Source organism: Dendropsophus ebraccatus, chromosome 3 (assembly GCF_027789765.1).
Source record: "Dendropsophus ebraccatus isolate aDenEbr1 chromosome 3, aDenEbr1.pat, whole genome shotgun sequence".
In the NCBI taxonomy this organism is placed as follows: Eukaryota; Metazoa; Chordata; class Amphibia; order Anura; family Hylidae; genus Dendropsophus; species Dendropsophus ebraccatus.
The window spans coordinates 2,982,161-2,995,608 of NC_091456.1; the positions used below are offsets into that span (position 1 = coordinate 2,982,161).

The following is a 13,448-nucleotide window of genomic DNA, read 5'->3' on the forward strand; positions in this document are numbered from 1 at the left end:
ATCCCACGGCTGCCAGACTGACTGGAGCCAGAAGAGGGAGGGTCCTGCTGCAGTCCCGGAATAGGGGAGTATCGTGGTTGTTTGTTTGTTCAAACATTTTATTAAAGTTTTATGGCATCTTGACAAAGATAATAAAATTATTAATAAAATTAAAATATTTAAGATAAAATTTTTTTTTAGTTTTTAATGTTGGAGCACAGCGGGGGGCATTATTACTACGGGTGGGGGGGGGCTGTATACAGCGGGAGGCATTACTGAGGGTGGGGGGGTTGTATACAGCGGGCGACATTATTACTGAGGGTGGGGGCCTGGGGGGCATTATTACTAAGGGAGGGGGCTGTATACAGCGGGGGCATTATTACTATGGCGGGGGCAATATTACTTTGGGGGCACAGCAGGAGCATTATCAGAATGTGGGGGTGCACAGTTGGAAACATTATTACTATGTTAGTGGGGTATACACCATTATGTTGGCCCTCCCCAGCCTAATAACACCAGCCTGCTACCGCCCAGTCCAGGGGGCCAAATTTGGATGCTCCAGGACTGCTGGTACCCGGCTTTTCCCAGTAACCCTGGTGCGGTGAGTACTGGGGTAATATTGAGGGGGAGGGGGGGTAGTGTTAGTCATTGTATATTGGCTAACACTAGTAATAAGTGCCGTCTATAACAAAGGTTCCACTACTAAGCCCGAAAAAAAACAATAGAGAAAATTTATTTTATTTAAAAAATAACAAACACCAAACCTCCCCCCCCCCCCCCCCCCCCGACCATTTTATAAAAAAAATGTATAAAAAGACACAATGCTGGTCCTTCACAGCATTTCACCCAAACAGTGAAGTCCATGTTCAGGTAGGAACACAGACCTGAAAAATGGCAAAATAAAATGGTTTTCCTGTTTGGGTTGGTGGGGGGGGGTTGGGGGGGGGGAGTTGCAGTCTTCCCCCCCCCCCCCCCCCCCCCCCCCCCCCCCCCCCCCCCCCCCCCCCCCCCCCCCCCCCCCACCCTCCTCCACTCGGTGTTTGCTGCTGCTCATTGCAGATGATGCTCCATTATAAGTCACTGAGGAGCCTCTCCTGCAATAAGATAGATTGAGCAATGAGCTGGAAAGAGCCACACTACTTTTAATATGCCTGCATGCCATGGCAAAGGTTTTTTTAAAGGGGTGAAAATCATTTTACAGATTTATAATTTACTTCTATTTAAAAATCTTGTCTTCCAGTACTCATCAACTGCTGTATGTCCTGCAGGAAGTGGAGTATTCTCTCCAGTGTGACACAGTGCTCTCGGCTGCCATCTCTGTCCATGTCAGGAACTTTCCAGAGCAGCAGCAAATCCCCATAGAAAACCTCTCCTGCTCTGGACAGTTCCTGACATGGACAGAGGTGGCAGCAGAGGGCACTGTGTCACACTGGAGAGAATACACCACTTCCTGCAGGACATACAGCAGCTGATAAGTACTGGAGATTTTCTAATAGAAGCAAATTACAAATCTATAGCCAGAATCCTGCTCCACACTGACGAGGGGCAAATACCCAGAAACGGCTGTCTGTGGATGGATGCCTGCCTTGGCAAGCCCTTGTCATGATCGCAATACTCGCACCTTGAGTTAGACATTGACAAAAAGGGCCCCCCTGTTGTTTCCCTATTTATGTTCCAATACTCGCAACCGAGTGGGACTTAAGGGGCTATTTATCAGGGTGGTGTGGTGCTCTCCCCATCATGGAGGCACCCCGTGGCAACAGGCTAGAGATATCTGGCTATCCCGTGTTTTGAGACTCGCAACCGAGGCTCCACGGACTCCTGTTTTGCATATTTAAATTTTTGGGGGTATCAGTGGAGACTCTTGATTGATACTTCATTGGAATTTTTTCACTGATCTCCTTGAATTCAGTGATTGCTGCGTTTTGTTGGTACAAATCTAAATAACTTTCTGAAACCAGTTGATAAGAAAAAGATTTGTGCTGAAGTAGCCCTTTAATTACAGTGAGGCTATGGGACCGTGGCAGGATACACTGAAATAACCCTGCAGGTGGGCGGTCCTCTTATGGCGTGGGCGGTCCTCTTATGGCGTGGGCGGTCCTCTTATGGCGTGGGCGGTCCTCTTATGGCATGGGCGGTCCTCTTATGACGTGGGTGGTCCTCTTATGGCGTGGGCGGTCCTCTTATGACGTGGGCGGTCCTCTTATGACGTGGGTGGTCCTCTTATGACGTGGGTGGTCCTCTTATGACGTGGGCGGTCCTCTTTTATGACGTGGGCGGTCCTCTTATGACGTGGGTGGTCCTCTTATGGCGTGGGTGGTCCTCTTATGACGTGGGCGGACCTCTTATGGCGTGGGCGGACCTCTTATGGCATGGGCGGTCCTCTTATGACGTGGGCGGTCCTATTATGATGTGGGCGGTCCTCTTATGACATGGGCGGTCCTCTTATGACGTGGGCGGTCCTCTTATGACGTGGGCGGTCCTCTTATGGCGTGGGTGGTCCTCTTATGATGTGGGCGGTCCTCTTATGACGTGGGCGGTCCTCTTTTATGACGTGGGTGGTCCTATTATGACGTGGGCGGTCCTCTTATGGCGTGGGCAGTCCTCTTATGACGTGGGCGGTCCTCTTAATATGAATTGGTTGGTCCTCTTATGACGTGGGTGGTCCTCTTATGGCGTGGGTGGTCCTCTTATGACGCAGGCGGGGACAGAAATCCGAGAAGCACCGGTGACTGCATTGTTATACACTTATACGGCCGTCTATATCACACAACAGAGGAGAAGCCGCACTGATAAGTACCTAATCACACAGTAATACCAATATATGGGGGGTAGAAATACTGCGTATTATTATTAGTGTAATAATCTGCTCCATTATAGTCTATGAGACGTGGTCCGTCAGTGCGCACAACGTAGAGTGACAGCCGTAATATATAACAACCATCAACATAACCAACAGGCAGGTTATTTACCACCGGTGGGTGGCTGGGACCACGCTTTTATCTACACTAAAAAAACTTTATAATGAAGTAATTTTTTTCATCTGTTTTTTGCTTTAAACAGATAAAAAAATGTACTGCAAAAACCTGTGTGAACACGTCTGTAGCAAAATACGTCTTTTTTTTTTTTCACCTGTTCAAAAAATTGTTTTTTTCCACTCTTTATAGTTTCACCTGTTGACACTTTGATACAAATATTTATAGTATTTTCTGTTTGACGAGTGGAAGCGAGTTGAATTGCGACTCTAGGATCCGGGAACAGCAACCTGTGAGGCTCCATCACTGCTCGTAATTACATCTATAGTTGTGGCTTCTTTATGTGACCATCTCTCTGCAGTGCTGTGCCGCCTTTAACCACAAGGTGGCGCTCAGACACTTAAAAAAGTTTCATTGTGGAACTTGTCACCATCCTGTAATAAGAACATCAGTATAAAAGGATTATTTAGTCTCTGACTACAAATGTATTCACACTGCGCCATAACACGTCCTTACAACAAAGGCCTTAAAGGGGTTCTCCAGCTAAATAATTTTTTTCTTTCAAATCAACTGGTGTCAGAAAGTGTCAAAGATTTGTAATTTTACATCTATTAAAAAATCTCCAGTCTTCCAGTACTTATCAGCTGCTGTATGTCCTGCAGGAAATGGTGTTTTCTCTCCAGTCTTCCAGTACCTATCAGCTACTGTATGTCCTGCAGGAAGTGGTGTATTCTCTCCAGTCTTCCAGTACCTATCAGCTGCTGTATGTGATAGACACAGATGTAGGACAGAGATGGCAATTGTTTCTCACTGGAGTTGCCCTTTAATTACAATAAAAAAGTAAAATAAAAGTTTGAACCCCCATTGGCATGAATGGATGGCGCTGCTGCAGAGCAGGAATGCTGATCAGTCAGTATTGCTCGGAGGATCAGTAGAGTAGCGCATCCCTCTGGTGCTGGTCGTTGGTGCAGCCGCGGTTGCGCTGGATGGTCACCTGCGAGCACTTGGCAGAGGAGACTTTGTTCTCTAACTCCTCCGAGCGCTGGAGATAGAACTGGGTAGCGAGCTGACGCGTCATGACCTTCAGAACAAAGTACGACACCAATAGTTCCGTCTTAAGGAAGAGGATGTAAATCGTATGAACGGCGTATTCCAGGGGAAGAATCACAATCTGCTCATCTGTTAGAAGGAAAAGGATCAGCGGCATCTGGATGAGGAGGGTCAGGAGCAGGAACCCGGCCAACTCCGGAACCTAAGAGAGGAGGAGACGTTACCTGGAGCACTGGTGTCACTCCGGCCCTACGGCAGAACTACAACTCCCATCATGATGGTAACGGCCGGATTTGGACGCCCTTGATGTAAACGTTATTAGTGCACATTCACAGCAGCTTGTTGTATCTCTCTGATGGGTTTCCTACTATGTTTCCTCACAATAACCCCCGTGACCGCAGCGGCAGCAGCCGGGGAGTGTAGTCGGCGGGCGGGTGATGGGTGCTGGAAGGTTGGGCAGGCTGGCGGGGGGGGGGGGGGGGGGGGCCTGGAGAGGTGTCCCTGCTGCTGGTTAGAACAGGAGGCCGCTCTTCCTTACTCCAACCACTAGATGTCACCGTCACAGCACAGCTGCAGGTAACACTAAGGTCTAGCTGCACACACACTTCCTTTATAGCAGCTACTTCACTTTAGTAGTTAGTTAGTGCCGGACTACAGGCCATGCGGGGCGTGTATATAGTTCCTGCACTAGTTACCCAACCACCATGGGTTGCTAGACCAGACCCCTAGGGAAGCCAGAGACAAGGGAGTCTCACTCTTGCCTACGCCATGGATTATACTGCTAAAACAGGACAGTCGACCACCTAAGAGAAAAGGACGGATAACTCAATATTTGAGCTGCGGTAGAGCACAGTGCCAGAAAGCCGCTCTCTACTGACAGACGCTCAGCTTAGTACAAAGGACACTGCAAGCCAGCTCCACCCAGAGCAGAGATCTGGGACTCGTACTACCCCGGAGGACGGGTAACCCGACACTGTAGGGCAGAAGGTGGTTAGGTGAGATAACTGGGACTCATCCATACGTGAGTACAAGGATTTCTTCAACAGTCTAGCGACATTTCCCCACATCTCGGCAGAGTACATAGTACATTAGGCAGGGGCCCTCCTATCCGGTCCCTGACACCTGTTATCTGAGTACCTGAGCACTGTTTGTGACTATTTTTGACTTTTTCTAAGTAAAGTTTGTACCTACACCTTGCACCTCACCTCAGTCCTAACCAAGGTCCAGTTGTCAGTGTCTGGGGTCAGGTGTAACCTCTCCTGGCCACCATGATAGCTGGCCTCCAAAATACCCAGCAGGCCCAACATCAGTTCCAGCAGCCAGGGCCATGGCATAATAACTAATATATATATATATATATATATATATATATCTGTACTGACTACTTCCTAATTATACAATGACTGTATGTGTGTGTGTGTGTGTGTATATATATATATATATATATATATATATATATATATATATATATATCTACACTGACTATGCCTTAAGTGGAGTTTGTTTGCTTACCTTCTCATGTAAGTTCCCGATATATCCCAGGTAGAGTCTCAGGCTTTCTATCAATGTGAGAATGGTGACGGCTGTTATTAAGAGGAACTGATAGTAACCCGGCAGCGACTGATACTGAGAAAACAGGAAAAAAAGGGAATCAGAGGCTGATATGGTTACACGTCATACATCGCCTCAGGAGGGTCAGACGTCATACATCGCCTCAGGAGGGTCAGACATCGCCTCAGGAGGGTCAGACGTCACACATCGCCTCAGGAGGGTCAGACGTCATACATCACCTCAGGAGGGTCAGACATCGCCTCAGGAGGGTCAGACGTCACACATCGCCTCAGGAGGGTCAGACCTCGTACATCGCCTCAGGAGGGTCAGACGTCATACATCACCTCAGGAGGGTCAGACGTCATACATCGCCTCAGGAGGGTCAGACATCATACATCGCCTCAGGAGGGTCAGACGTCATACATCACCTCAGGAGGGTCAGACGTCATACATCGCCTCAGGAGGGTCAGACGTCGTACATCGCCTCAGGAGGGTCAGACGTCATACATCACCTCAGGAGGGTCAGACGTCGTACATCGCCTCAGGAGGGTCAGACATCGTACATCGCCTCAGGAGGGTCAGACGTCATACATCGCCTCAGGAGGGTCAGACATCGCACATCGCCTCAGGAGGGTCAGACGTCATACATCACCTCAGGAGGGTCAGACGTCATACATCACCTCAGGAGGGTCACATATCGCACATCGCCTCAGGAGGGTCAGACGTCATACATCACCTCAGGAGGGTCAGACATCATACATCGCCTCAGGAGGGTCAGACATCATACATCGCCTCAGGAGGGTCAGACGTCATACATCGCCTCAGGAGGGTCAGACGTCATACATCGCCTCAGGAGGGTCAGACGTCATACATCGCCTCAGGAGGGTCAGACGTCATACATCGCCTCAGGAGGGTCAGACGTCGTACATCACCTCAGGAGGGTCAGACGTCGTACATCACCTCAGGAGGGTCAGACGTCATACATCACCTCAGGAGGATCAGACGTCATACAACACCTCAGGAGGATCAGACGTCATACATCACCTCAGGAGGGTCAGACGTCATACATCGCCTCAGGAGGGTCAGACGTCATACATCGCCTCAGGAGGGTCAGACGTCATACATCGCCTCAGGAGGGTCAAACATCGCACATCACCTTAGGAGGGTCAGACATCATACATCACCTCAGGAGGGTCAGACATCATACATCACCTCAGGAGGGTCAGACATCATACATCGCCTCAGGAGGGTCAGACATCATACATCACCTCAGGAGGGTCAGACATCATACATCACCTCAGGAGGGTCAGACATCATACATCACCTCAGGAGGGTCAGACATCGCCTCAGGAGGGTCAGACATCGCACATCGCCTCAGGAGGGTCAGACATCGCCTCAGGAGGGTCAGAAGTCATACATCGCCTCAGGAGGGTCAGAAGTCATACATCGCCTCAGGAGGGTCAGACGTCATACATCGCCTCAGGAGGGTCAGACATCGCACATCGCCTCAGGAGGGTCAGACATCGCCTCAGGAGGGTCAGAAGTCAGACATCGCCTCAGGAGGGTCAGAAGTCATACATCGCCTCAGGAGGGTCAGACATCGCACATCGCCTCAGGAGGGTCAGACATCATACATCACCTCAGGAGGGTCAGACATCGCACATCGCCTCAGGAGGGTCAGACATCGCCTCAGGAGGGTCAGAAGTCATACATCACCTCAGGAGGGTCAGACATCGCACATCGCCTCAGGAGGGTCAGACATCATACATCACCTCAGGAGGGTCAGACATCGCACATCGCCTCAGGAGGGTCAGACATCATACATCACCTCAGGAGGGTCAGACATCGCACATCGCCTCAGGAGGGTCAGAAGTCATACATCGCCTCAGGAGGGTCAGACATCGCACATCGCCTCAGGAGGGTCAGACATCGCACATCGCCTCAGGAGGGTCAGACACCGCCTCAGGAGGGTCAGAAGTCATACATCGCCTCAGGAGGGTCAGACATTCCACATCGCCTCAGGAGGGTCAGACGTCGTACATCGCCTCAGGAGGGTCAGACGTCATACATCGCCTCAGGAGGGTCAGACATCGTACATCGCCCCAGGAGGGTCAGACGTCATACATCGCCTCAGGAGCGTCAGACGTCATACATCGCCTCAGGAGGGTCAGACATCGTACATCGCCTCAGGAGGGTCAGACATCGTACATCGCCTCAGGAGGGTCAGACATCATACATCACCTTAGGACGGTCAGACATTGTACATCGCCTCAGGAGGTTCAGACGTCATACATCGCCTCAGGAGGGTCAGACATCATACATCGCCTCAGGAGGGTCAGACGTCATACACCGCCTCAGGAGGGTCAGACATCATACATCGCCTCAGGAGGGTCAGACATCGCACATCGCCTCAGGAGGGTCAGACATCATACATCGCCTCAGGAGGGTCAGACATCGCACATCGCCTCAGGAGGGTCAGACATCATACATCGCCTCAGGAGGGTCAGACATCGCACATCGCCTCAGGAGGGTCAGATGTCCCTTAAGTATATGTTATGTATCTGAGCACCGCTTGTGAATATTTTTAACCTTTTCTAAGTAAAGTTTGTACCTACACCTCGCACCTCACCTCAGTTCTTACCAAGGTCTGGTTGCCGTGTGCGGGGGAGGGGGGGGGTTACCTCTCCTGGCCACCATGACAAGTGGCCTCCAAAACACCAGAACCCACCAGCAGCCCGGGCCACAGCATAATGACTATATATAGATATATATATATCTCTGTAATGACTTCACCTTATGTGGCGCCTGTCTTCTTACCTTATATTACAAGGTTATCAATACTCTCCAGGATACCCCTTAAGTATACGTATGTGTGTCTGCCTTTCTATAGTTTCCATTAGGTAGCAGAGAAACTACATTCTCTATGGGGGCATACATATACATATAGGGGTATACTTACACAGTGGTACCTTGGTTTAAGAGCATTGCTTTGGTTTAAGAGGGATGTTATTAGGTGCCACTCACTGCCGGTTACTGAGGGATATTATTAAGTGCCACTCACTGCCGGTTACTGAGGGATATTATTAAGTGCTGCTCACTGCCGGTTACTGAGGGATATTATTAAGTGCTGCTCACTGCCGGTAACAGAGGGATATTATTAAGTGCTGCTCACTGCTGGTAACTGAGGGATATTATTAAGTGCTGCTCACTGCTGGTAACTGAGGGATATTATTAAGTGCTGCTCACTCCTGGTAACTGAGGGATATTATTAAGTGTTGCTCACTGCTGGTTACTGAGGGATATTATTAAGTGCCGCTCACTGCCGGTTACCGAGGGATATTATTAAGTGCCGCTCACTGCCGGTTACCGAGGGATATTATTAAGTGCTGCTCACTGCCGGTTACTGAGGGATATTATTAAGTGCTGCTCACTGCCGGTTACTGAGGGATATTATTAAGTGCCGCTCACTCCCGGTAACTGAGGGATATTATTAAGTGCTGCTCACTGCCGGTTACTGAGGGATATTATTAAGTGCCGCTCACTGCCGGTTACTGAGGGATATTATTAAGTGCTGCTCACTGCTGGTTACTGAGGGATATTATTAAGTGCCGCTCACTGCCGGTTACTGAGGGATATTATGAAGTGCCGCTCACTGCCGGTTACTGAGGGATATTATGAAGTGCCGCTCACTGCCGGATACTGAGGGATATTATGAAGTGCCGCTCACTGCCAGTTACTGAGGGATATTATGAAGTGCTGCTCACTGCCGGATACTGAGGGATATTATGAAGTGCCGCTCACTGCCGGATACTGAGGGATATTATGAAGTGCCGGTTACTGAGGGATATTATGAAGTGCTGCTCACTGTAGGGTTTATATCCACTGTGTGTTCTCACCTTCAGCTCCAGCATGGTGGCCTCTGATATAAACCATACAGGAAAGAAAAGCAGGTTAAAGTACAAGACCATCTGTAAGGGAAGGCTGGACACCAATTCATGTCCTGAAGAGAGAAAACAAACAGGCAATGTATATGTATATATATGTATATATATATATATATATATATACAGGAGGTACCATCAAGAAAGCTATTGCCTGGGATAAACAATATAAGACCATTGTTTTATTATATAAGTGTAGAATGTGTAACCATGAGATGTTCCCATAATACATTCGCCGCTGCTTCTAACTTTCTGCCTAATACCGGGACCTGCTACACGCGTCACTGAGGGTTACAGGGAACTGACAGCTGGTTAGAGGGTGACCTGCTGCTATGTTCCCATAGGGTCAGGGAAATACAGGGAATCCTCTGCACAGGAGCTTTATACAGGGCTGCAGAGAACCAAATCAGCTCCGCTGGGGTGATTGGTTCCCTACAATGCTCCGCTTTAGGAGTCCGAGCTCAGCTGGGGTGATTGGTTCCCTATTATGCTCCCCTATAGGAGTCCGAGCTCAGCTGGGGTGATTGGTTCTCTATAATGCTCCGCTATAATAGCTCGAGCTCTGCTGGGGTGATTGGTTCCCTATAATGCTCCGCTATAATAGCTCGAGCTCCGCTGGGGTGATTGGTTCCCTATAATGCTCCGCTATAATAGCTCGAGCTCCGCTGGGGTGATTGGTTCCCTACAATGCTCCGCTATAGGAGCCCGAGCTCAGCTGGGGTGATTGGTTCCCTATAATGCTCCGCTATATAAGCCCGAGCTCAGCTGGGGAGATTGGTTCCCTATAATGCTCCGCTATAATAGCTCGAGCTCAGCTGGGGTGATTGGTTCCCTATAATGCTCCGCTATAATAGCTCGAGCTCAGCTGGGGTGATTGGTTCCCTATAATGCTCCGCTATAATAGCTCAAGCTCAGCTGGGGTGATTGGTTCCCTATAATGCTCCGCTATAATAGCTCGAGCTCAGCTGGGGTGATTGGTTCCCTATAATGCTCCGCTATAATAGCTCAAGCTCAGCTGGGGTGATTGGTTCCCTATAATGCTCGGCTATAGGAGCCCGTGCTCCGCTGGACGTATTATAGCCCGAGCTCCGCTGGACGTATTATAGCCCGGGGTCCGCTGGACGTATTATAGCCCGGGGTCCGCTGGACGTATTATAGCCCGAGCTCCGCTGGACGTATTATAGCCCGGGGTCCGCTGGACGTATTATAGCCCAGGGTCCGCTGGACGTATTATAGCCCGGGGTCCGCTGGACGTATTATAGCCCGGGGTCCGCTGGACGTATTATAGCCCGAGCTCCGCTGGACGTATTATAGCCAGAGCTCCGCTGGACGTATTATAGCCCGAGCTCCGCTGGACGTATTATAGCCCGGGGTCCGCTGGACGTATTATAGCCCGGGGTCCGCTGGACGTATTATAGCCCGGGGTCCGCTGGACGTATTATAGCCCGGGGTCCGCTGGACGTATTATAGCCCGGGGTCCGTTACCTCTGTAAATAAAAAGATAAATCCTGGAATCTTACGCTCATCTTACTCGTAGCATTTCACGTTATCATTTAAAGATTCGCTATATCGATCGATCATTAGTGATAAGTAGCGATTTTGTAGCGAACGATTCTGAGGTTATTACATTCACCGATTACTGTTATGAACGATCACTTTTACATCGTTTAACGGTCGCTCATCAATCCTCAGGACGAAACGCACAACATGTTTTATCTGTGAACAATTATTACACGGACAGAAATGTGAGCGATCAGCCAAATACCAGGCATCATTTTTCAACAGGTTTAAAAGCAAAAGTGAACAATTTATTATTTGTCGTTTGATCGTTGGGTGTTATTTCACAGAGAGATAATCGCTAATCGATCGTTATATCAAATTTTTAAACGATAATCGCTTTGTGTAATAGGGCCTTAAAAGTGCGTTTACACAGAGAGATTTATCTGACAGATTGCTGAAGCCAAAGCCAGAAACGGATGTGAGAAGAGGAGAAATCTCAGTCTTTCCTTTATGACCTGTTCCCAGGTTATAGTCTGTTCCTGGCTTTGGCTTCAATAGTCTGTCAGATACATCTGTCTGTGTACACGCAGCCTTAGCCGAGGAATTGTCCCATAGTGTAACAGGCATGTCCCTCTTTGATTTGTTTTTTTATAATGGAAGTCAATGGAAAAACGGATCAAAGCGGATGCGCACAAATACAGCCATTTTACATCCGTTTTATTGCAAAAATGGATGAAAGTGCGTAGTGTGACCCCCCCCCCCCCAGCCTTATCGGGTTCTTGTGAGCTCCTCAGGGCCCACTGTGACACTGGAAAGACTTCTGATCCTACACGTAGTCACTAACAAATCCAACAGGGACAATTTAGAAGGTCTTTTACTTTCTCAAGTTATTTTTTCATTCCGGGCCACAGATTATTATCCCCACAACTATTATACAATCCACATTCTCTATAGTAATAAACCTCATTGTGACCGGACTAATGCACTGAAATGGGACGTTGCAGAAATGTACAAAAGTCACAATCATTAATGGCAACTCAATAGTCCCACCAGCTCCTCAGTCCCACCAGCTCCTCAGTCCCACCAGCTCCTCAGTCCCACCAGCTCCTCAGTCCCACCAGCTCCTCAGAGTCCCACCAGCTCCTCAGTCCCACCAGCTCCTCAGTCCCACCAGCTCCTCAGTCCCACCAGCTCCTCAGAGTCACACCAGCTCCTCAGTCCCACCAGCTCCTCAGTCCCACCAGCTCCTTAGTCCCACCAGCTCCTCAGTCCCACCAGCTCCTCAGTCCCACCAGCTCCTCAGAGTCCCACCAGCTCCTCAGTCCCACCAGCTCCTCAGTCCCACCAGCTCCTCAGTCCCACCAGCTCCTCAGAGTCCCACCAGCTCCTCAGTCCCACCAGCTCCTCAGTCCCACCAGCTCCTCAGTCCCACCAGCTCCTCAGAGACACACCAGCTCCTTAGTCCCACCAGCTCCTCAGAAGACCAGGGGTCCATGCTGTATCTTACCCAGAACACATAACATGTTACCTGTATGATAAGAACGACTTTCCCCACAATCTCTAGTTTTGTTTTGGATGAAGAAGGAGCCACTGATGCTGGCGAGGCCGTGGCGGACGTTACTTGGCAGAGGACTATGGAGAGACATGGTGGCTGCTCGCACTGCTCATTCTCCCAGCAGATGGGATTAGTTTCGGCTTCTCTGTGATGTCTTAATGAGATTTTGCAGTAAGGATTAGCCGGCTGTTGTCTGGAGAGGACAGGCGCCATTAGTGAGAGGTTATCATTCAGACAACATGAAACTTTTATTGTTTGAGCCAAAACTCAAGTGACAAAATTTTTCAGTCTCCTAAATATTTGTTAAATTTACTATTTATTTATATAGTTCTGACCAGGGAGAGCAGGCAAGATGTGCGAGATGCCGTCCCTTTGATATTACACCTCAATATCATAGGGGATCAGCCACAATCCGGTGGAGCATGGGACCACCCAACATTGTAGGAGCCCACCCAATATTGCCGGAAGCCACCCAACATTGCAGGAACCCACCCAATATTGTAGAAGCCCACCCAGCATTGCAGGAACCCACCCAATATTGTAGAAGCCCACCCAACATTGCAGGAACCCACCCAACATTGTAGAAGCCCACCCAACATTGCAGGAAGCCCACCCAACATTGCAGGAAGCCCACCCAACATTGCTGGAACCCACCCAACATTGCAGGAACCCGCCCAACATTGCAGGAGCCCGCCCAACATTGCAGGAACCCGCCCAACATTGCAGGAGCCCGCCCAACATTGCAGGAGCCCGCCCAACATTGTAGAAGCAACCCAACATTGCAGGAGCCCGCCCAACATTGCAGGAGCCTGCCCAACTTTGCAGGAGCCCATCCAACATTGTAGAACCAAACCAACATTGCAGGAGCCCGCCCAACATTGTAGAAGCAACCCAACT

At 49.5% G+C, this 13,448-nt stretch overlaps 1 protein-coding gene across 1 annotated transcript; it reads right to left on the bottom strand.

Annotated features, from left to right (window-relative positions):
- Positions 1-3,882: 3,882 nt before the first annotated feature.
- On the bottom strand, positions 3,883-12,642 carry LOC138786903 (transmembrane protein 17B-like). Its single transcript, XM_069963941.1, has 4 exons — positions 12,525-12,642; positions 9,452-9,555; positions 5,517-5,630; positions 3,883-4,206 (listed from the first exon to the last, which is right to left on the bottom strand). The coding sequence occupies exons 1-4, from the start codon at positions 12,640-12,642 to the stop codon at positions 3,883-3,885; spliced, it is 660 nt and encodes a 219-aa protein (XP_069820042.1).
- Positions 12,643-13,448: the final 806 nt, after the last annotated feature.